Genomic DNA, 21,375 nt, shown 5'->3' with positions numbered 1-21,375 from the left:
TTGCTTACTGCCTGCTGGGATAATGCAAGCAGCAGCTAGAAGGTTGTGCACGGGCTCTCATTCTCATTCATTCTACAGTCCTGTCAAGTAAAACGCCCTACGAATTCTGAGCAGATTTTGATATCAAAACCACCAACGCTTCACTGAGCAGCGAATAGATCAGATTGCCTAGTGCTAAGGAGCCATGAGGATGCTCTTGCGGCCTCTGCCGCCTTTCAGGGCGGTACGAGCCTCCCGAGCTGCCGCACCCAGACCCGCTGCTCTCACACGCCGCCAATTTCGCACCAGCTCAGCACCGCGGATGAACTACATGCCACCGCAGAACCCATATATGCACCCGCCGCCGAAACCATGGCTTCACCGGTTCCGTGACATGGCCATTGGCTCCGCTCTCACCTTTGCCGGCTACTTCGGCTATGTGTACTGGGAGTACCGCCAGATGTCCAAGGAGATGGCCGAGCTCGAGGAGATGCAGAAGGAGGACACCAAGTTCAAGGAGCGCATCCGGGCTGCGAGGGTCGCCGGAGATGAGGACGCGCTCCGGGACCTCACGTTCCAGCGCCAGCGGCACGTCATCAAGACCTTCCCCCACGACACCGTCAGCGAGTTTGGTCCCCTGCCCAGCTACCCGCTAGGCGATGAAAACTGCGGCAAGGACCTGATCCCCGAGAGCGACACGCTCGTCATCGTCGAAAAGGACCCGGAGGTCAAGCAGATTTCGACTGTGCTGATTGCTGCCAATGTGCACGTCGAAAACATGCAGCCCTCGACCGGCACCATCGTCGTCGACCCGACGGGCACCATGCCGCCTTTCACAAACAGGCGAGAGCCCCGCTACGAGCCCGAGGATGAGAAACTCCGGGAACTCTTCAAGCGGTTCGAGTATCAAGCACATTTCTGGGCAAGAAGAGGCGAGCTGAACGAAGACGGAGAGTGCGCGGTCGCATTTGCCTTGCAAGACGCTGACAAGGTCTTCCTCTTCACCTTCCGGGACGGCTTCAGGACACTTCAGATCGCCCATCATATGATGGAATAGTAGGCGAGGACCCGATCAGGATGTATGGTTGGGTATCATTTGGTTATGAGGGCTTTGTATAACACATGTACTACTTACTGCCTTGCTCCGCGGCGTTGCTGGCTCTACTCACGGTCCAAGAGCCTACCAACCAGCTGCTTGGCGTTCATGGCATTTGGGAATCGGAGGCGACGACAAGAAGATGATAGACTTGTAAATTCATAATCAGTCCACAGAACCGACCACGGCGTTACATTGGACTAAACGATTTGGCCCCTTGATTATCATACGGATGCAAAAGTGGTGCTGTGTAAGATACCCCATACCCCATGTGATGATCCCCCGCAATCTATTGCAGCTCCGCAGCGATGCATTCGCAGACGTCACAGAGTAGTATATGTAAGCTGAGCATGGGAATCTGTTATGTGGTCGTGAGCACCTTATCGCAACAGCAAGACCTGTTCCCAGAACTCCTCGTTTCAACTCTCAAGTAGGGAATCCGATTTTGAAACATTATGGCCTACACATTTCCAAAGTTTGAAGATCTACCGCCGGTTCCAGGCGCACCGCAAGGGTGCCTCTGGGGCTTTTACGATAAAGATGACCAGAAGGACGAGATTGGCTCAATCAACCTGCTGACACCCCAAGTAGTCAAGGAGGCCAGCAGCGAGATCCAGACCGGCAGGCATGTCCAACTGGACTGGCCTCTGAACTCGCTCAAGTTTCCGACTTGGGGGCGCAAGATATGTAAGTGAGCTATTCAAACACCGTGCTGCACATCATTTCATCAGAACATGTGAATGCTGCCTTGCCGGGTAGTATTCCGCTCAAGATGGTTATACTAGTAACAGACCTCTGGGGCTTTTACTATTTTCCAATGCTCTGTTACGAAAACATTGATACTGCAGACAAACAGTCTACATCTATGCACATGGATGATACTAACAGATATCGATATAGTGGACCACCGGTTGCTGGATATGTCTCAGACCGAGCAGAAGAGTTACGCTTTCGACGACGAGATCTCGATCAACACCCAGGCTTGCTCGCAGTGGGACAGTCTTAGACACGTAAAGTTCATACCCCTCCCTACCTACCATTTAGTTGAAAATGTGTATGGCAGGTGCTGATGTATGCCAAAAAGTGGTCAGCCTCGGAACAACATCTGTTCTACAATGGCTTGACGTACGACGAGGCTAGGGATTCGAAGAAAAGGGGCATCCACAGTTGGTCACCCGACAGGCATCGACCCCTTCTGCCCGGGCAGTAGCTAACATACGTCAAGACTTCTGTGATCGAGGGGGTATTGTAGGACGTGGCGTCCTCATCGACATGGTGAGTTGGAAAACGCCATGCATACACATTGCATGGACCATGCACTTCCTTTTTACCGTGATGTCAGAGTCTGACGCTCATCTCATGGTGACCACAGGTTCGATACTGGGCCAAGATCGGCCAAGCCGCACCCGATCCCTGGGGCAGCCACGAGATCACCGTCGACGAGCTGGACGCCGCCCTAGCGGACCAACACGGAACCCAAACCAAACAAGGCGACATCCTGCTCGTGCGCACCGGCTACATCCAGCGCCACAATGAGGCCACGGACCCGGAGCGCCAGGAGGGGACCCAAACCAACTTCCGCTCCATCGGCCTGGCCCCGCGCGAGTCCATGCTGCGCTGGCTCTACGACCGCCACTTCGCCGCCGTGGTCGCGGACAACGTCGCCGTCGAGACGCTGCCTTCGCCGCCCGATAATGACTACCCCTCGCTCCTCCTGCACGACTGGCTGCTGGTCTGGTGGGGGACCCCGCTGGGCGAGCTCTGGGACCTCGAGGGCTTGGGCAAAGCGTGCAGCGAGCTCGGGCGCTGGTCGTTCTTCCTCACGAGTGCGCCGCTGAACGTCACCGGAGGGGCCGCGAGTCCTCCCGGTGCTATCGCCATCTTCTGATAGGGGCCAGGTTCGAGGGTGATGCAGGAGCCGAAAAGGAGGACCAAAGGTAATTGGCTTACACCCTTTTCAAAGTGAGGGGTTGTGTACTGCAGACGCCCTGTTGTAAATCGAAGAGTTTCTATAGGTATACTATACTACTGAAAATCCCGACATACTTGCATATAATGTCTCACACGCGAATGCCGCAGATCAGCTGACGTGTTACTGCATGCCAGCGTTGGGAGGGGGGTATCACTGTATGCACGCAAGGAGGAATATATGGCATCCACGACATTGTCTCAGATGTGACGTTGCCAGCCTCCAAGAAACGTAGCACTGTTTTCGCAGCTGAAACAATCTCAACATCGATCATGTAGGTCACCTCCTTCTTACCCCAGGGTCAAGGTACTCCTCGTAGACATGTGTGTCACCGCCAATACTCGTCGACGCGCATACTGCATGTTTCGCATTTTCCTTCCTGATTAAATAGATATATACGATGGTACAAGGAGCGACCGAAAGCAACTGCGCTACACCAAGAGGTTACCCAACAATGGCGCCTCCAACTGACCAATCCCCCTAATTCCCCTCACATCTCCGACGGGGCAGGCGTCTTCTTGACCCAGACCTCGCCCACGGGGTCGCCCTCTTCCGCGACGCAATCCCACTCCCCCATGCCGTACTCCTCAGGCGCGCGGCGCATCCCGCGCCCGCCGCCCCCGACGATGAGGTTGCCCGGGCGGTAGTCCGGGTCCAGCTGCATGCGCCGGATGACCGAGCCGTGGACGCGCGCGGTTTGGGGAATATCGCGCACCTCGCCGCAGGGCAGGGGCCAGCGGATGGGCTTCCAGGAGCCGTCGGCCTGGAGGTCCATGCGGCGGAAGGGCATGTATTCCATCTGTAGATAGAGAGAAAGTGAATTAGCAGCTTGTCCACAACAACATCCATTCTCACAAATTGTTAGGATCCTGATGAAGTAGAGAAGAGACTCACAATCTTCCAGCTCAAGACCTGCGAAAAGCCCAGCCCGCCACCGAACTCCAAGGAGTCGTGGATGATCGAGACGTGGGCCCGGTGCATCATTTCGTGAAACGGGTGGAGGCGGTGGCGGTGGTCCTTCCCATTCCCATTCGCGTGATCGTCGACGTTGGACTGGCTGAAGTGGCTCCAGTCGGTCGCATCCATATTCTTCTCCTCGTCCGCCGTCCCCGGGCTAGGACTGGCGGCGTCGATGTGGATGTCGGGCACCGCCCCGCCCGAACTCTGCGGCGGGCTGTTGAGGTACCCGTCATCGTCGCCGGCGTCAAGACATGGAGCACATTCCAGCTCGACGAGCTTCTCGGGGTCGAATTGGAGGCCTGGTCATCCATGTTAGAGAAATACATACAGTACTTGAACCGCAAGGGGGGCGCTTTGGTGTAGTAAATCTTGAAAGAGGAGTTCAAATACCCCACTTACCGGCTTTCTGTGCCTCCCTGACCATATAAGCTAGCGGTACGTGGCTTGTTGATTTACTGCCGGGTATATATTCCCAGCCCTAGGAAACTCAAATTTAACAACAATCACGACTCGAGGGCCAGCGTCAAAAGGGGTCACGTACTCCACCAACATCTCCATGGCCACCGGCAAACCTAGGATAGCGTTAGCCAAAGGTAATAATTCAGAGAGATGGTATATAACAAGGGAACGTACCAGATTTCGTCGATATCCTGGCAGTCATCCTCCGAGTCTGAGTTGTACTCGAATTCGACATGGGACATCGAAGGAGCCTCCGCAGAGCCTCGCGGGGTTCTGGATCTCGACCTCGAATGCGGCCGGTAGGCCTTTTCGGCATCGGGCAGCTTCAGCGTGTCCCGGCGCCCGCGAGTCTCGGCCACAGAGTTCCGTGATTGTTGTTGTTGCTGCGACGGCTGAGATACGGCTGACCTCCTGGCCCGGTATCTCTCGTTCGGGACCGCAGCAGCAGCAGCAGCAGCGGCAGTGCCATTGGTGGTTTTGCCATTGGTAGTGGTTTTGTCACGCGACGTGCTGAACTGAGGGCGATAGTTATGGCGCTTGTGTTTCTTCTCCTTCTCGGCGGCTCCTTGGTAGATCAAGTCCTGTCGGAACTTGGCGCGCCTCTCGTCGATGCTGACACAATGCCGGATGACCTAGAGAGAGCAAGACTTAACAAGTGTCGATCGAGTCTGCCAAGAACACTTGCTTACCTTGGCGTTGGTCTTGGCCGTGTACGGAAACTTGGAGCGCTGCATCCAAGCCGCCTCGAACCGGGGCACCGAATTGACAGTATCAAAAAGGCCGAGGAACCGGATGCGCTTGACGGGCCTACTGAAAGTCTCGCGGAACCCCTTCATAAAGCGATACATCTCGCGCTTCTTGGCGACCCCCTCGTCCGAGTTGTCGGTGCGGCGGGCCTGCCAGCGCGAGAAGGCCTTCCAGGCGAACACGACCATCTCCTCGTTGCCGTGCGACAGCAGGCCCACGTAGTCGAGCATCTCGGCCAGGAAGCGCGCGACGTAGGCGCCCCGCGAGAAGCCGAAGAAGTAGATCTCGTCGCCGGGGCTGTAGAAGCGCATGAGGAACCGGTACCCGCCCACGACGTGCTGGTCGAAGGAGCTGCCCACGGCCGAGTCCTTCATCTTGATGTACCAGGACCGGATGCGGGCGGCCTTGCTCGTGTGTGTGAGGGAGCTGGACACGACATACGTGCCAATCTACAAGGTGGTTATGAGCTCCTGGAAATCAATGGTAATACGTTTATGGCGGAAATGGAACATAGGTATACATACACTATCAGCAACATTAGCACACCTGTAGGGGACGTATTTTGGGATTATGCCGGGATAATAGTTACCCTGGTTGATAGTAATGATATTGGTCGCCCGCGGTACGGTCAAGGCACCTGAAGATCTTCAGGATGTTGGAGTCGCTATCATCTCCATGGAACTTGTTGCCGGTCCCGTCGAAACAGAGCACCAGCTTACGAGGGGTTCGTCGAACTTCGGTGTTAGGATTCATCGTCGGCTGGATTATGGGCTGAAACGTGGAGTCCTGTGAGCTGGAACCGGTCTGCGAACGAGGCCGCCGTCCACTTTGGGCATCCGGGGCGAGGTGCGACTTATCCATCATGGCGAACTGTCCAAGTCCTGGTCTTCACACCCTCTGGCGTATACTGGTGTGAGTAGGACCGGGTACCTTGTGCGACCCAACACGACGTGCGCTTTAATAGAAAGTCTATTGGGGATCACCCAGTGAGAATGCATTAGAGTTAAGGGCCTCTGTCAGACCGTAGCACGGCAGGGCTGGGTTGGTGTTGTCTGTTAGTCAGTCACCACCACTCGCAGGTGACAGAGCTCGCACGCTGCGAGGAGCTTGACGGAATTATCGGCAACTGGCATTGGTCTCTGTGCTGTTCTGCATGAACGTCGTGCAAGGTAAATCCTCCGCCGCGGGCTGCCATGTCTCGGGTTGCAGTGGATTCGAGATCGACACGCATCACCTCGAAGGCTAGCAAAGCCACTGGACAAGCTAGTGTCATAACGGCAGCCATTGGATATTGAATATCCCGCCTCGACACAAGTGGTTACCCGTGGCGGGTTGGCATCGTTGTCTGCTTTGCGAGAGGAAACTCCGACAGACAGCCTCCTTCGATCCCTTAGGGTATTCTCAAACTTGTATCGACCTGGTATTGTCAGCCGTTTTAGCCCGTAGTCGAGTATAGAGTTACAAAACCGTTCTCGTGTGACACAAGACTGACCCCAAGCAGCCGAGTGGCTTGATCCCACATTCCCCCGCCGGCGCCAGCAAGAAGCCACCGATAATTCACATCAACCAATGTTCAAGATCTTCCCTCTCTGCACTTTGGGCTGCAAGTCTAATTCGCGGGCCGCCCCTGCCTGGGTCACGATTTGCCAATTGGTGGCTGGCGTACATATTAAGGCCGCATTAGGGGTCGATAGCGTCGGTAAGTACATAAGCTGTTGGTGGCTCTTCTTTCTTATTAGCTAGCGCATCCCAGCCGTCCGTCTTGTCACGGCAATAATCATGTCTCAGACCGCATGACCCACCGTCGTACCGTTTGCTTGCTGCTTCACGATAATCAAGGGTGGGGACCCTGTCAACGTAGGACTCTGACTGGTCGATCATGGTTTTCAGCAGCAATGAAGCCACGCCCCGCGACAGGATCGAGATAGATCTGCATGTCGTCTGCTCGAACAAGCAACGATAAATGAGCATGCAAACTTCTCAAACTGGCGTCACACCCCGGCTGACTGTGCAGTACACCCCTTCTTACCAATATTCTTCATCATCTTCGCGACGACGTGAACACATCAATATTTTATGGGGTTGGATATTGAATTCTCGAATTTTCATGATACCGAACCCTATTCGAACCATACTTATCACCGACCCTACTAGCCCGTCACTTTTGAAAGCAAATATCGTCGTCGAAAGAGCGTTGACGATTTTCAATAAGTATATAAAAATGTAGTATAAAAGGGGAAAAACTAAACTTACCAATGTAGGCAAAGGGTGTGTGCTGCACACTCACGCCAATCTTAGACATGCGGCCTAGGACATCTTGCTTTTGATGCCATCTTGGCGTAAGACGCCAGCCGCCATGGTCAGTGCTTGTATTGAGGCAGACAATCCCTATAGACCTTGCCGGCGTTGCATCGACCCCGCTCAGGGATTGCCATATTCGTCGTGTGGTCTCACAACACAAGCCCGATGCGTCGCCGACGGAATGCAATTGGTTGATCCGATCGCCTCGGCCGTGACGTGGACTAGTAGTAGCAGCTCTTCCCATGACGGGAGTATCAGAGCAATGGGTTGGCACAACTGAGGGTTTGCCGGGATACTAGCCCGAAGCTTCTCCCTGCTGTGTAAAGAAGAAATTGGGTGGCGCGCCGATGCCGTGTGGACCACATCGCTCGCTGTGACTTATATCGTAGACGCCCAGATGCCAGTTGTGACATTCGGACACTGATCTTGAAGTTTCCCTTTCTGGAGCCATCTACTAGCAGCGAATACACGAGCTACACCATGTCTGCAGAACTGAAGTCCTACGAGGCCAATGAGGTCCATGGCACCAATGGCACCACTAACGGAACCAATGGGAGCAATCGGAGCAAGGAAACCAACGGACACTTCGAGGAGCGCATGAACTCTGAGAGCTCCGTCGGTGTCGGCAAGTCGTCAAACAACACCGCTGGACCCATGAAGAAGGAGAAAGCACCGCCGCTGCCCAAACCCACGCGCGCCGGTGTCGACTCATCTTTCGCACAGTTCGCGCAGCTCATCCACGCCTCGCGACGACCCTTACCGATCCAGAATGGCGACGGGACGTATAACGAGGGCAAGAAGCGGCCGGGGTTCAAGAAGGACTTGCAAGCGCTCACCCGGAGAGGTAGGCCGACCATGACACTGCTCAATCGTCAGAGGCACCAGGGGAGGCATCACTCACTAACCCGATTCATCTCCTCCCACAGATCTGAAGACGCTCAAAGACATCGTGAAGGGCAAGCTCAAGGGCCCAATCATCGATGACAAGACCATGATCATGGAAAGGACAATCCAGCTGGTCGCTGGTCTTCCCCACAACTCGCGGCTTCGTGAGGAGCTGACGAATCAGTTCATCAACGAGCTCTGGTACACCCTGGACCACCCGCCACTTCTATACATTGGTGACAAGCACCAATACAGAATGGCAGATGGTTCCTGGAACAATCCGATGAATCCAATGCTTGGTGCTGCGGGTTCGACATACGCAAGGTCGTACGTCAAATGCCACTTTCGATATCTGGATCCTCTGCTATGATAAAATCCGGAAAATGCTAATGCCTTTCGACTACGACAGGTGTCGGCCGGGGATCACCACATTGGGTGCTATGCCTGACCCTGAGCTGATTTTCGACTCCATCATGTGTCGGAAGCAGTATCGTAAACATCCCAACAATGTCTCCAGCGTGTTGTGGTATTGGGCTACTATCATCATTCATGTAAGCAGATTCTCTCTTGCAGGAAACCAGGAAGTTAGTATACTAACCGAAACGTAGGATCTTTTCTGTAAGGAACTTCCTGCTTGGCAACACCAAATTCAGAAACCTGTATGCCGAGGAGCTGTCGAAGGACTAATATAGCTGTGAACAAACAGGGACCGATTTCACCGACATCTCAAAGACCAAGACATCCTCCTACCTCGACCTGTCCCCCCTGTACGGCAGCAACCAAACGATGCAAGACTCGATCCGGACCTTCAAGGACGGCATGATGAAGCCGGATACGTACGCCGATAAGCGACTGGTCGGCATGTTCCCCGGTGTCTCTGTCATCTTGATCATGTTCAACAGAGTATGGCTCGCCGGTCCCACCTTTCCGTCAATTACTGGAAGCTAATCGTGACTTTCCAGTTCCACAACTATGTCGCCGAAAACCTGGCGGCCATCAACGAGAATGGACGGTTCACCAAGCCCTCGCCGAACCTTGATGAGACTAAGGCCGCCGCGGCATGGAGGAAGTACGATAACGATCTTTTCCAGACGGCCCGGTTGGTAACAGCCGGTTTGTACATAGTAAGTGACCCTTCGTACTGGACACAAGCAGAGTGAATGGAAAGCTAATTAGACTAAATAGAACATTGTAAGTCTTATCCGATCCGAACGATGTGTTCCGACATACCGTTGGTTGGAGACTTCATCTGCTTGGGCCAGCAATGACTAACCCCTTCGCTACCAGACTTTGGTCGACTATGTCCGTAACATCGTCAATCTTAACCGTAAGTGATAGTCATCAACATAAAAAGCCCATGGGCCCAGTAAGCTGATTGAATGACTGTAGGAAGCAATACAACATGGACTCTCGATCCCCGTGCAGAGATGGGCAAAGATGTTGGCACCTTCGCCGGTTCCGAACGAGGAACCGGGAGTATGGTGTCTGCGGAGTTCAACCTCGCCTACCGGTAAGGAGATATCCTGAACTTTTTCCACTTGGTCCTGAATTTAACTGACAACCTTCTAGGTGGCATTCTGTAGGTGATCCCGGAGAACAGAATCCAAAGTGAAATATTCTCAATGTTCCACAAGCCGTTTGGGCAAAGGAACCAAGACTGCGAATTTATCTTGAGGCTAACATTTGAGGAACAGTGCATATCGGATAAGGATGACAAGTGGGTTCAGGACTTCTACAGGGAGCTGTTCGGCAAGGACCCATTGAACCTCACCACGCAAGACATGATGATGGGTTTCATGAAGTTCGAGAGGAGTATTCGTAAGCATGCATCCAGATTGCATAATCCTTGTTGGACCCAAGGTGCTGACTCCAAATAGCGGATGAGCCATCCGAGCGCACATTCGGAGGCTTCAAGCGGAGTCCCAACGGCTTCTTCAACGATGACGAGCTCGTGGACTGCATCGCATCAGCCATTGAAGACTGTGCCGGTGCCTTCGGGGGCAGGAACGTGCCTCAGTCCATGAAGCCTGTTGAGATCCTCGGTATCCTCCAGGGTCGTAAGTGGAATGTCGCCGGCCTCAACGAGTTCCGCAAGCACTTCGGCCTCAAGCCGTACGAGAAGTTCGAGGAGATCAACTCGGACCCCGATATTGCGAACTCGCTTCGCCATCTCTACGAACACCCAGACTTCGTGGAGCTGTACCCGGGTCTCGTGGCGGAAGAAGCCAAGGAACCCATGGTTCCCGGTGTCGGTATCGCTGTAAGTTGATAATCATTCGTAAGACCCAGTGATTGAACCTCGTCTAAACCACTGTTAGCCAACATACACCATCTCGCGTGTCATCCTGTCGGATGCTGTCTGCCTCACGCGCGGTGACCGTTTCTATACGACCGACTACCACCCACGCTACCTGACAAGCTGGGGCTACAATGAGGTTGCGTACGACCTCAACATGAACCAGGGTTGTGTGTTCTACAAGCTCTTCATCAGAGCTTTCCCCAACCACTTCAAGGGCGATTCCGTTTACGCGCATTATCCAATGTGAGTAATGAGAAGAAAACTTAGATACCCAATATCGAACTAACCTGACCAATCCAGGTGTGTCCCAAGCGAAACCAAGAAGATCTTGACGAACCTGGGCCGGGTCAACGACTTCAGCTTCGACCGACCCTCGTTCATTCCCCCGCGGGTCAACATCACCACGTACGGTGGAGCCGCCCACGTCCTTACAAATCAGGACGTGTACAAGGTCACCTGGAACGAGGGCCTGTCCTTCCTGATGGGCGATGGCGGCAGCCGCTTCATGTTGTCGGGCGACACGGCGTTCCATGCCGGTCAGCGCAGATGCATGCACGAGCAGATGTACAAGGACAATTGGCAGACCAGCATCAAGGCCTTCTACGCCCAGGTCACCGACAAGCTGATCAAAGAGAAGAGCTACAAGCTGGCCGGCAAGAACTTCGTCGACATCATCCGTGATGTCGGAAACATCGGCCCTGTGCACTTCGCATCTCGTGAGAAACTCCTCGGATCAACTTCCATGCACGTGCTAACTGAGGATGAAAGGGATGTTCAATCTTCCGCTCAAGACCAAGGATAACCCCAAGGGTATTTACTCGGAGCACGAGCTTTACATGGTCCTCGCCATCATCTTCGTCTGCATTGTAAGTACTCACGACAGAACATGGGCCTATAACACCCCTATTGAAGGACTCACTAACTGACTGGTGGCTCTCTAGTTCTTCGATATCGACCCTGTGAAGTCATTCCCCCTTCGTCAAGCGGCCAAGGGCGTGGCCACACAACTCGGAAAGCTCATTGAAGCGAACGTCAAGCTGGTCACCGGTATCGGTCTGCGCGGCATGTTTGCCGCCAAGCCTGACAAGAACGACCCCTTGGGGGCTTATGGCGTCAACCTGATCAAGGGCCTGCACAAGTCTGGCCTCAGTGTCAGCGACATCGCCTGGAGTCACCTGCTGCCCACTGCGGGAGCCAGTGTGCCCAACATCGCCGAGGTGGTAAGTAACTGCTGAAATGTCCACTATACCAAAATTGTGACACATTATTTGACTGACACATCATGTAGTTCGCACAAGCCGTCGACTTCTATCTCGGCCCCGAGGGTGTGAAGCACATCCCGGAGATGCACCGCATCGCCAACTCGCCTGCATCGGCCGAAACCGACGCGCTGTTGCTCGGGTACTGCATGGAGGGTATCCGCCTGGCGGGAACTTTCGGCTCCTACCGCCAGGCCGTTTCAGAAGACATCATCCACGAAGACGATGGCCGCGACGTCCACGTCAAGTCCGGCGACAAGGTTTTCGTATCATTTGTAAGTAGTACACCTCCCTGAGGCTCGTTTTCCTCATATCCGTATCATGAGCTGACTCGAGACCTTCGTCCTTCAGGTTGGAGCCGCAAAGGACGTCAACCACTTCCCGAACCCCGAAGAGGTCAACCCCAGCCGGCCGTTGGATGCGTACATCCACTTTGGCCTCGGACCGCACGCCTGCCTCGGACGCAACGCGGCGCAGGCGGCGCTCACCGAGATGTTCCGCGCCGTGTTCAAGCTCCGGAATGTCCGTCGGGCTCCTGGGCCGCAGGGTGAGCTCAAGAAGGTGCCACGTCCTGGAGGGTTCTTCGTCTACAGTAAGTCGCTCTGTGCTGGCTCTTGTCGTTTGTTTGCCGCAGTTGTACTGACTCCCGCTTTAGTGAGAGAGGATAGGGGCGCATACTTCCCGTTCCCCTGCACGATGAAGATCTGCTACGATGACTGAGGACTTGGGTTTGGGTACTTAGGCGAGTTGTAGTGATATGGGTCAGTAGGATAAGGGAGAATGATATTCGATTAATTAATTGCGCACGTCGCACCTGTTGGAGAATGGTAGTCTGTCGTTGCTAAGATATTAGGTAGAAGTTCAAGATACCACTCGTTATTCGCCCTTGGAGATTTTGACTAGTTGGTAGTGCAATGCGGGGTGAATGTTAGCAACCTTAGATCTTGATGCCAGGATGCTTGGTTTACGTGGTAGATCCAGATTCGGTGGACCTAACCTATTTGTCTACCTACCAGCTATTGATCCAGTCGGTCTTTACCTCAAAGTATGTACCTAAGCAAGTACATACATGTAGGCAAGGTAATGATGTACTTCTCGCTTTTGGAAACCTTAACTTTCTTCAAAATGTATCGAATAAAGCAGCGCACACTGTCTTTGGGTAACCAGCGTGTTGCGTGGTTGTCTTCAGAGACCCCATACATGCCTCCAGACGGGATGTGGAGAGCGCTTGCCTGGCCAATTCCTCTCGAGCATTAAATACCAAACCGCATATGCACTTGCCGCTACTTATGCACGCTTGTTCACACTGACAGCTTCATCAACAATCGTATCCACGACCCGGACTTGATCTGGCCAACGATCGTGCCAAGTTGATAAGCTCATCCTGGGCAGTCGACAAGTAGAACGCAGCTACCCCGGCTTCGGGCGGGGATACGCGAGCGGGACTCCCATGAATATCCCCGCAATGACATCCACTGCCTCACAGGGTCTTATCAACATGAACTACTTGGGGGGTTGAGGGCCCTCTTTTCGGAATTGGAATGTATACCGGCAAAGCGTCTCGGGGACAAGAAGGGGACAGGCAGAATACCAAGAAAAAATGGACAGCGGTCATAATTGCCGCTGCCTCTCGGCGACCCCAGCGGTTCAATGTCCCCCGAGGCTTTCGCTCACATCGTGACCAAGCTGCTGCTCTCTTTGTCTCTTTGCACATCTTATCCATACTCAACTCGGGTATGATCAAAAACTGGGTGGTTCTATGAGGGAAGATGGATAGTCCTATGATCAACGAGGTGGTTGTGTACACTTCCCCAAAGGAGAAGGAGACAGCTCCTCGGCCAATGAAGAGGCCTCGGGTCGCTGTCGCTTGTCAACGGTCAGTCCACTACAAAACCTTCTGCTATCAGTCGCTGGACATTGCGATCTAACACACACTCAATAGATGCAAGAGGAGAAAACAGATAAGTCCAAAAATCCGGGCCTCTTGATAATGCCCACTAACAGTCTTGCTGCACAAATGCAATGGGCTGCATCCATGCCTAAACTGTAAGCATGGACTTATTCACTACCTCACCGGCTATCTTATATCGTGGCCATACCCCCAAGTACGGGGCAGCACTCCCAACCTTAGAGCGTCAAGAAAGTACTACCACTAAAGCCTAGCTGCAGGTCAGGACTTTGGGGCCGACTGCATCTATCTCCCTCCCAAGGCCATGACTATCCACCGAGACAATCGAGACCACCAACAGAAGTCGGTCCAGGCTGTAGAAGACCGGGTAGCTGAGCTCGAGTCAATCATCAGAAGAGAGGGCATCAGTGATACACACAACAAGCGTAAACGGTGCGCAGAATATGACGAACTTACCAATGTACTCACCCCAGTTGAGTCTGTCGAGTCTCCCGCTGTCATACAATGGAATCCCTCTCCTACACCCTCAGACTCTCGATCCGATATCGCGCCCCAGAGTTTTAGCCGTCAGTCTAGGGTTGCGACTGGTACAGTGACGGAGATCCTGGGCGACTTGTCAGCAGAAGCCCCTGGTACTTTTTTCGGCGTATCGTCGCAGATTACAATGGGCAGAGTGATTTCGAGCATCATCCAAGCTAGGAAGCAAAGGGTGGACATACCGAAGAATACCATCTGGGAGCAGCTGACTCCAGGCCCGAGGACCACTGCGTCGGCTTCCTCAGATGATGCGCCGGAACTTCCTCAGATATCAGCGGGAAGTGCTCAAAGGCTATTCGACTACTACCTACGCCATGTTGCCACCCGTTGGCCTGTTTTACCGACGTCTTTTGTCCATTTGCTCTATACTGAGCGCCACAGTCTTTCCGACGCATTCTTGTAAGTCACCACAATGACGTACACGTTCGATAGCGTGGCTTACTGTGGTTAGTACGAGCGTCTTGCATATGGTTTATGCCATTGCAGGTCGGTACTTGGAGGCTGCGAGAGAAATTGGGGCCTTCTTCCCCGAGCAACATTTTGCCGCGGCAATGTGCAACCTAGACGAGGTCCTTCGGCTCCAGGACATTCGCTCTGTCCAATTCCTGCTGCTACTATCAGTCTACAGTTTGAGATCACCCGGAGGCCCAGAAGCTTGGACATATATCGGACTTGCTATGAGGCAATGCATTGACCTAGGTTTACACCGGAAACCGCGCCGGGCCAAATCGTTCTTTGATCACGAGATGAAGAAAAGAGTCTTTTGGACTACCTATTGTCTCGACCGCCAACTGTCTATATCTACGGGGAGACCATTTGCCATATCAGACAGAGACATCGATGTAGAGGTAAGGACGATTTCGTCGCAAGTTGGTAGACGTTAGTTGACAAGTGCATGCGTCAGTTTCCACTGGATATAGATGAAGCCACCGAGGGCCTCGAAGTACTCGAAAAGACGTACCATACTTTTAAGTTTCCAGCTTCTAGGATATCTCCGCAACCCGCGTCAATAGCTGGATTCTTACATGTCTGCAAACTCCGCGTCATCGAATCTCGTATCTACCAGTCCATGTACAGAGTCGACCAGTCCACTACTGCAGACGAGGAAGAAGTCGAAAGTTTCCTCGATGAGATTGAAGGGTGGAAGACTTGTATACCAATGGGTATCGAATCTCCTTATTCGGATGTCGTGGTCAGTGACGCATACTATCTAAGGCCCCTCCAGTACGTTTCGCGGAGCTCAACTGATAATGCAGTGCAGATTTTATACTACTACCAATGTTTGAGCTTACTGCGAAGTCCCTTCATTCTCTCAGGGGCATCTCAGATCAGTGTTCGAAGATGCGCGGATGCTTGTGGTGGCGTCTGTCGCACATACAAAAAGCTTCACCAATCATTACCTAACGGGTTTTCGTCAATTGATCTACGCTCCGTGTTTCTGGCAGGCGTGACATTGGTCTACTGCGCCTGGGCCTTGCCGAAGGAAGTCGCCAGCATCAACGCCAGTAATGACATGAACGCTTGTAGCATCGTGCTCTACATAATTACGGAACGCTTACCAGCCGCGCGGAAATACCGGGACATCTACGAAACGATCAAATCGATGGCACTGGAGTCTATAGAAACGAGTCAGTACCAAGCAAGGCGGGCCATTACGAAACTACGACCTTGTATTCAGGGTGCTTTACTTGCTCTCCAGTCGGACCAGTTTGATGAGCAGGATAAGCTTTCGGCCATGCTGTTGGACATGACAGGAGAGCCTGCAGCACTTAGCGAGGACGCGCCGTCTGCGTCTGCACCGGCTGAGCGTCGAGATGCAGACTCTCCGGCTTTGGGTAAATCACATTCGGGACTTCCTCTCGACGGGATACCGCTCGACTTTGGAAAAGCTGACACCTACAACGCCATGGATCTTGAGCTGGGAACAATATTCGTGGCACCGGGAAAAGAGTGGGCGGCCAGCATATGAAATGCGCAAATTACATACAAGAAGATGAGTGAAGATGGCTGAAGGTCTGATTACACTTCGCTATGTTTTCATCGATTTTCAGCAGTAAAGGGGGCAATATACAAACTCAGCCCTGTGTGTATAATTGCACATGTCTTACATTGAGCAAAGACTTGAGATCATGCAAACAGAGGTTCGCCATCTCGATGCGCACGTTTCAGTGGAAAATACCTCGGATAATGTTGCTTATCGCAGACGGTATTTTGTACTGCGAGTTGGGGTTGTGAAGAGGGGTACATGGGCTGGAACAAGACACTACACCTACACCATATTCATGGGTATTCCTGCCGCGGCTTTCTATCACACTTCACTTTATTGTGATCCAAGGCGCAAGTACGAGGCGAATACTTCATGTTTATCAAAATCCCTTGTTTTTGTTGCCATATGGTCCTCAAGAACGGCCAATCTTCACTGTACTTAATGAGTTCGGGTGGGGCTTTTCTGGACCTTGAGAGCAACCGCAGCCAGCGACCAGCCTGGGATTCTGCATATAATGGTTCGGCGTTATACAAGACGATCATTTCTGGTTTCGCGTCTGGTGCTGTTGGTCTTTCAGGTTTGAGCTGTCTCTCGCTCTTGCAGCTTTGGGTCTGCGAATCTGGGGGAGCGGGAACGCGGATGTTTACCCCCCAACAGCGGCAATTTGATTCATTAACACATGAAAGCTGAATATCAGATGAGACTTTTATCTATCTGTTCAATTATGTTTTGGCATATCCAATGCTCTGGTTTGAGTTTGTTTACCCGTCTCGAGACTTCCCTGCGGTTGTTTATAAGTACTTCTGTCCCAGCTGTTATTTTCTGTTATTCCTTCCTCCCAGCATACGAATATTTGCCCCTCAAACTGGGATCCAGGTTCGACTCGATACCCGCCAAGATGAGATGGTCTCGTCCCAATCCATCGTCAAGGATGGCGTTAGTTTTCGGCCTCTTGTCTGCGACCTTCTTAATAAGCCCGGTTGCTGGTGCTGACGCTGTTGCCGCAGCGTCCTCGCCATGGCCCAACGGACCGTTCGTTACCTCGGACCGCTGGATCACCGACGCGTCCGGCAACATCGTGACGTACGCGGGCGTCAACTGGCCGGGTCACCTCGAAACCATGCTCCCCGAGGGCCTGCAGTACCAGTCCGTGGCGTCCCTCGTGTCCAAGATCAAGTCGCTCGGCATGAACACCGTCCGTCTGACGTACGCCACCGAGATGGTGGACCAGATCGTCGCCAACGGCGACAAGGACATCCCCATCTCCAAGGCCTTCGTCGACTCCCTGGGCCAGGAGAGCGGCACCGCGGTGCTGCAGAAGGTGCTGAAGAACAACCAGGGGTTGTTCAACGAGAACACGACGCGGCTGCAGGTCTACGACGCCGTGGCCGCCGAGTGCGCAAAGCAGCAGATTTACGTCCATCTCGATAACCACTTGTCCAAGGCCGGGTGGTGTTGTATTAACACGGACGGCAACAGTTGGTTCGGGAACAGAGACTTTTCGGTCGACAACTGGAAACGGGGGCTGGCGTACATGGCGAACCACGTAAGTCCCTCTCATTGGTCTTTCATTGCACCCCCTTTTCGCAACACCCTAGTTTGTAGTGTGCAATCAAACTAACACGACCAACCAATAGGGCAAGCAATGGCCCAACCTCATGTCCATGGCCCTCCGCAACGAGCTGCGCAGACCCGTCTTCTTATTCAGCGGCGGCAAACCGGAGCGCTACAACTGGGACACGTGGTACCGCCGGATGCGCGAGGGCGCCGACGCCGTGCACGGCGCCAACCCGGACGTGCTGGTCTTCCTGTCCGGCCTGCACAGCGACGAGGACCTCAGCCCCGTGGTGACGCGGCCGCCCGGCCAGACCCTCGTCGACGGCGGGACCGCCAAGTTCAGCCGGGCCGACTTCGAGGGCTACGGCGACGACAAGCTCGTCCTCGAGCTGCACTACTACGACATCGCGCGCCTCAGCAAGCCGGCCAACTGCGCCGTGGTGAACCGCGAGCTCGACAACGCCGGGTTCGCGGCCATGGGAAATATATCCACCCGCTCGGTCGAGACCAACCGGTTCCCTGTATTGTTGACCGAGTGGGGGTTCCCCCAGGATAACCGGGCGTGGAACATGACGTTCCACCGCTGCACCGAGCAGTTCCTAGCCGAGCGGCAGGCGGGCTGGACCATCTGGCCGCTGGGCGGCAGCTACTACGTCCGGCAGGGCAAGCAGGACTACGACGAGTCCTGGGGCCTGCTGACGCACGACTGGAGCGACTGGCGGTCGCCGGAGCACCTCGAGAACGGGCTGCGGCCGCTTATCAAGGCGAGCCGGGAGGCGTCGGGGAAGCCGGCACCTCCGGTGGAGGCCTCGCCCGACAACAACGACACGCCCGACAAAAACGACGACCAGAATCACAACGGTGGGAAGAAGAGCAGCGGCGTGCAGCGTCGAGCCGCGTCGTCCATGGGACTCTCACTTGCGCCTCTGGGATTATGGGCGACTATGGTCTACGGGGTTATTGCGTGGGTTTTGTGATGGCAGGTGTAGGGGGGCAGATCTCATTAATATCGTTAGTACGTTGAATAAGAAAGGAGAAAGACAGTAAAATCAACCCCAAGTGCGACACACCCTTTTCCGTCCGTTCCGTTCTCATACACCATCATGTCTATCGATCCACTCTTTAGTCTATACTCCTCTTCCCATTTATTACCGTTCTCTTTCATCCCCTCTTCGTGTTCATACATTCGTCAAAATACCCCTCTATTATGGAATCCCTGCTGCCGTAACCTCCTCAGTTGGGCTGGTCCACCGCCGGACACAGCTTCTCGAAAGAGTGCAAGCTGACGTTGGTGGCCACGACGCCCGGCGCGGGCGCAAAGGAGCGGACGAGGCCGGTGTCGACGTTGGTCCACTCGGGCCAGCCGACCTTGGCGCTCATGACGGCGGGGTCGCCCGCGCTCGCCACAAAGGTGACCCACGAGTCCTGCATCAGGTCGGCCACCTGGTACTCGAACTCGGTCGAGTTGCCGCGGTACAGCGGGTGCGTGCCCATGATGAGCGGCAGCTCCGACTCGTGGTAGGCGCCCAGGAAGGGCTTGGGCGAGATGTTGGTGAAGTTGCCCGAGTACAGGTAGCGGTAGACGGGGACGCCGTCGGCGAGGCGGTCGCTATATATATGCAACAGCTGGCGTGTGAGCGACGGTTCTTTACTTTTGTGACGCGAAATATTGCATTGTTTGAGGGGCATATTTGCACTCGAGGGGGGCGGAGAGACTTACGCGGCTGATTTGTAGGCAGGACAGAAGAAGAAGCCAAAAGTGGTTGCGTCGGCCAGCGTTGTGTTGACGCCATTGATGCTAAACGGCACGAATGGGACGCCTTCTTGCGCGTTGGTTCCGATCAAAGTAGGCTGTTCATGGACTATATTAGTTATCCTGGACCGAAAGTCGCTGGAAAGGGGGTATAGCAGATTGGGGTCCAAGCCAATCACAGCAGACATGGGTGAACCTCTGCCGCTTGGAGATGGATGGCAACACTTACGAGCTTGGCGATATTGCCCGCCTGGGCGCGCGCGTTGTAGTCGGCGAAGAACGTTCTCCCGTCCACAGTGGGCGTGAAGGTGATGGCCGGCTGGGTCAAGCTGTCCTGATACTGCTGCAGGAAGTTCTCGATGGTCAGGGCGTCGACCTTGCGCATGCAAGCCAGCTCCGCGGCGGGACTCAGGCCGCCACAGCCGACATTGGACGCCACGAAGGTGAAGTTGGTGTGCGCCGTGTCGGAGGTGGCCGTGTACAAGACCGGGGCCGGGAAGAACTCGCTGCCCGAGTCGAGTAGGAGAGTGTTCACGATGGGATCCTGGGGGTATGCGTATCCGTACGTCGCGACCGAGATGGCGCCGGCGCTCTCGCCCCAGAGTCCGATGCGTTTGGTGTCGCCGCCAAAGGCCGCGATGTTGTCGCGCACCCACTCCACAGCCAAACGCTGGTCCAGCAAACCTGGATTCTCCTCGTTGGTGGGTATGCCCGCCGCGTTGGGGTAGCCGAAGATGTTGAGGCGGTAGTTGAAGGTCACCACGATGTGGTCCTGCGTGCGCTGTACCCATTCGGCCGGGATCAGGTAGGGGATCTCCTCGCCGCCATATTGGAAGCTTCCTCCGTAGATGAATACAATCACCGGCAGGTCCTTCTTCTTGGAACCACGCGGCGTATAGACACTAACCGTCAAACAGTCCTCGGAGATGGGACCGGGGCTGCCAACCAGACCGTACGGAAGGAACTCCGGCACCAACTGGTTGTATACGTTGGGGAGTTTGGTCGCATATTGTATGCATGATACCGGCGGCTTGGTCGCATTGAATTGGCCGTAGGGCTTGGCCAGCGGCTGGGGAGGTGCAAAGCGAAGATCTCCCAGGGGTGGCTGTGCATAGGGGATCCCGAGAAACTGGCGAACGCCGGGGGTCGCCGAGTCGACCAAGCCGTTCACAGTGCCATTTTGAAGCTGCACCTTGAGATCGGAAGAACAAGCTGATTTCGTCCTAGAAATCGGGTTGGCGCCGGCGACAGACGCCAGAACGGGCAAAAGCGCAGAGAATCCTGTGAGAAGCATCTTGAACCGAAGGTCTGCTTATCATGAAACTTTGGCCACGACTCTTTGTGGTGTTTAGGAGGTCGGCAGAGCTGGCATCTTTATAGCAGGACATTGTGACCGAGCCAGTCTCCCGGCATCAGCCGCCCCTAGATTACCTCCTATTTTTTTGTTTATAATTCAGGAGATCGGTCATATGGCGGCAAGCCTTCATTTTGTTTGTGGCAGTAGGCATTGTAACAAAAAACGAGAACGTGCTTTTTATATTCTATAAACGGCAAACCACATGGAGTGTGGGGTATTCTAGGGGCTTTCTAGTCCAGCGAATACGGCATGTAAAGTTTATCGCTAGCACTCTGGTTTCCTTTGAGCTGTAGGAACGCAGTATTGCATCCGGCGTTGACT

General features: G+C 54.1%; 7 protein-coding genes across 7 annotated transcripts; 5 read left to right on the top strand and 2 right to left on the bottom strand.

Annotated features, from left to right (window-relative positions):
• Nucleotides 1-184: 184 nt before the first annotated feature.
• Nucleotides 185-1,036, top strand: PG985_010098 (uncharacterized protein; the record flags this gene model as incomplete). Its single annotated transcript, XM_066829866.1, has 1 exon — nucleotides 185-1,036. One exon carries the CDS (start codon nucleotides 185-187, stop codon nucleotides 1,034-1,036), a length of 852 nt encoding a protein of 283 aa, XP_066682256.1.
• Nucleotides 1,037-1,530: 494 nt separating this feature from the next.
• On the top strand, nucleotides 1,531-2,963 carry PG985_010097 (uncharacterized protein; the record flags this gene model as incomplete). The annotated part of the gene is made up of 5 exons (XM_066829865.1): nucleotides 1,531-1,762; nucleotides 1,964-2,085; nucleotides 2,139-2,241; nucleotides 2,301-2,350; nucleotides 2,448-2,963. The coding sequence occupies 5 exons, from the start codon at nucleotides 1,531-1,533 to the stop codon at nucleotides 2,961-2,963; spliced, it is 1,023 nt and encodes a 340-aa protein (XP_066682255.1).
• A 571-nt stretch (nucleotides 2,964-3,534) lies between these two features.
• Nucleotides 3,535-6,074, bottom strand: PG985_010096 (uncharacterized protein; the record flags this gene model as incomplete). Its single annotated transcript, XM_066829864.1, has 8 exons — nucleotides 3,535-3,843; nucleotides 3,939-4,303; nucleotides 4,404-4,482; nucleotides 4,546-4,576; nucleotides 4,638-5,095; nucleotides 5,153-5,659; nucleotides 5,735-5,756; nucleotides 5,800-6,074. 8 exons carry the CDS (start codon nucleotides 6,072-6,074, stop codon nucleotides 3,535-3,537), a joined length of 2,046 nt encoding a protein of 681 aa, XP_066682254.1.
• Nucleotides 6,075-7,991: 1,917 nt separating this feature from the next.
• Nucleotides 7,992-12,674, top strand: PG985_010095 (uncharacterized protein; the record flags this gene model as incomplete). Its single annotated transcript, XM_066829863.1, has 19 exons — nucleotides 7,992-8,382; nucleotides 8,438-8,723; nucleotides 8,806-8,947; nucleotides 9,005-9,014; nucleotides 9,103-9,299; nucleotides 9,359-9,520; nucleotides 9,582-9,587; nucleotides 9,684-9,723; nucleotides 9,786-9,906; nucleotides 9,966-9,975; nucleotides 10,091-10,214; nucleotides 10,274-10,656; nucleotides 10,715-10,938; nucleotides 10,996-11,411; nucleotides 11,464-11,561; nucleotides 11,637-11,915; nucleotides 11,984-12,229; nucleotides 12,306-12,546; nucleotides 12,610-12,674. 19 exons carry the CDS (start codon nucleotides 7,992-7,994, stop codon nucleotides 12,672-12,674), a joined length of 3,441 nt encoding a protein of 1,146 aa, XP_066682253.1.
• Nucleotides 12,675-13,944: 1,270 nt separating this feature from the next.
• On the top strand, nucleotides 13,945-16,369 carry PG985_010094 (transcriptional regulatory protein; the record flags this gene model as incomplete). Its single annotated transcript, XM_066829862.1, has 5 exons — nucleotides 13,945-14,000; nucleotides 14,113-14,799; nucleotides 14,852-15,248; nucleotides 15,305-15,624; nucleotides 15,688-16,369. The coding sequence occupies 5 exons, from the start codon at nucleotides 13,945-13,947 to the stop codon at nucleotides 16,367-16,369; spliced, it is 2,142 nt and encodes a 713-aa protein (XP_066682252.1).
• A 921-nt stretch (nucleotides 16,370-17,290) lies between these two features.
• On the top strand, nucleotides 17,291-18,921 carry PG985_010093 (glycoside hydrolase family 5 protein; the record flags this gene model as incomplete). Its single annotated transcript, XM_066829861.1, has 3 exons — nucleotides 17,291-17,327; nucleotides 17,395-17,933; nucleotides 18,025-18,921. 3 exons carry the CDS (start codon nucleotides 17,291-17,293, stop codon nucleotides 18,919-18,921), a joined length of 1,473 nt encoding a protein of 490 aa, XP_066682251.1.
• Nucleotides 18,922-19,177: 256 nt separating this feature from the next.
• Nucleotides 19,178-20,991, bottom strand: PG985_010092 (uncharacterized protein; the record flags this gene model as incomplete). The annotated part of the gene is made up of 3 exons (XM_066829860.1): nucleotides 19,178-19,553; nucleotides 19,665-19,795; nucleotides 19,927-20,991. 3 exons carry the CDS (start codon nucleotides 20,989-20,991, stop codon nucleotides 19,178-19,180), a joined length of 1,572 nt encoding a protein of 523 aa, XP_066682250.1.
• Nucleotides 20,992-21,375: the final 384 nt, after the last annotated feature.

The sequence above is a fragment of the Apiospora marii genome, assembly GCF_038362585.1.
Source record: "Apiospora marii strain CBS 49790 chromosome Unknown utg000006l_segment0_segment0, whole genome shotgun sequence".
Classification (NCBI taxonomy): Eukaryota; Fungi; Ascomycota; class Sordariomycetes; order Amphisphaeriales; family Apiosporaceae; genus Apiospora; species Apiospora marii.
The sequence above is the reverse complement of the archived record's forward strand: the minus strand, read 5'-3'. Positions and strand labels throughout refer to the sequence as shown.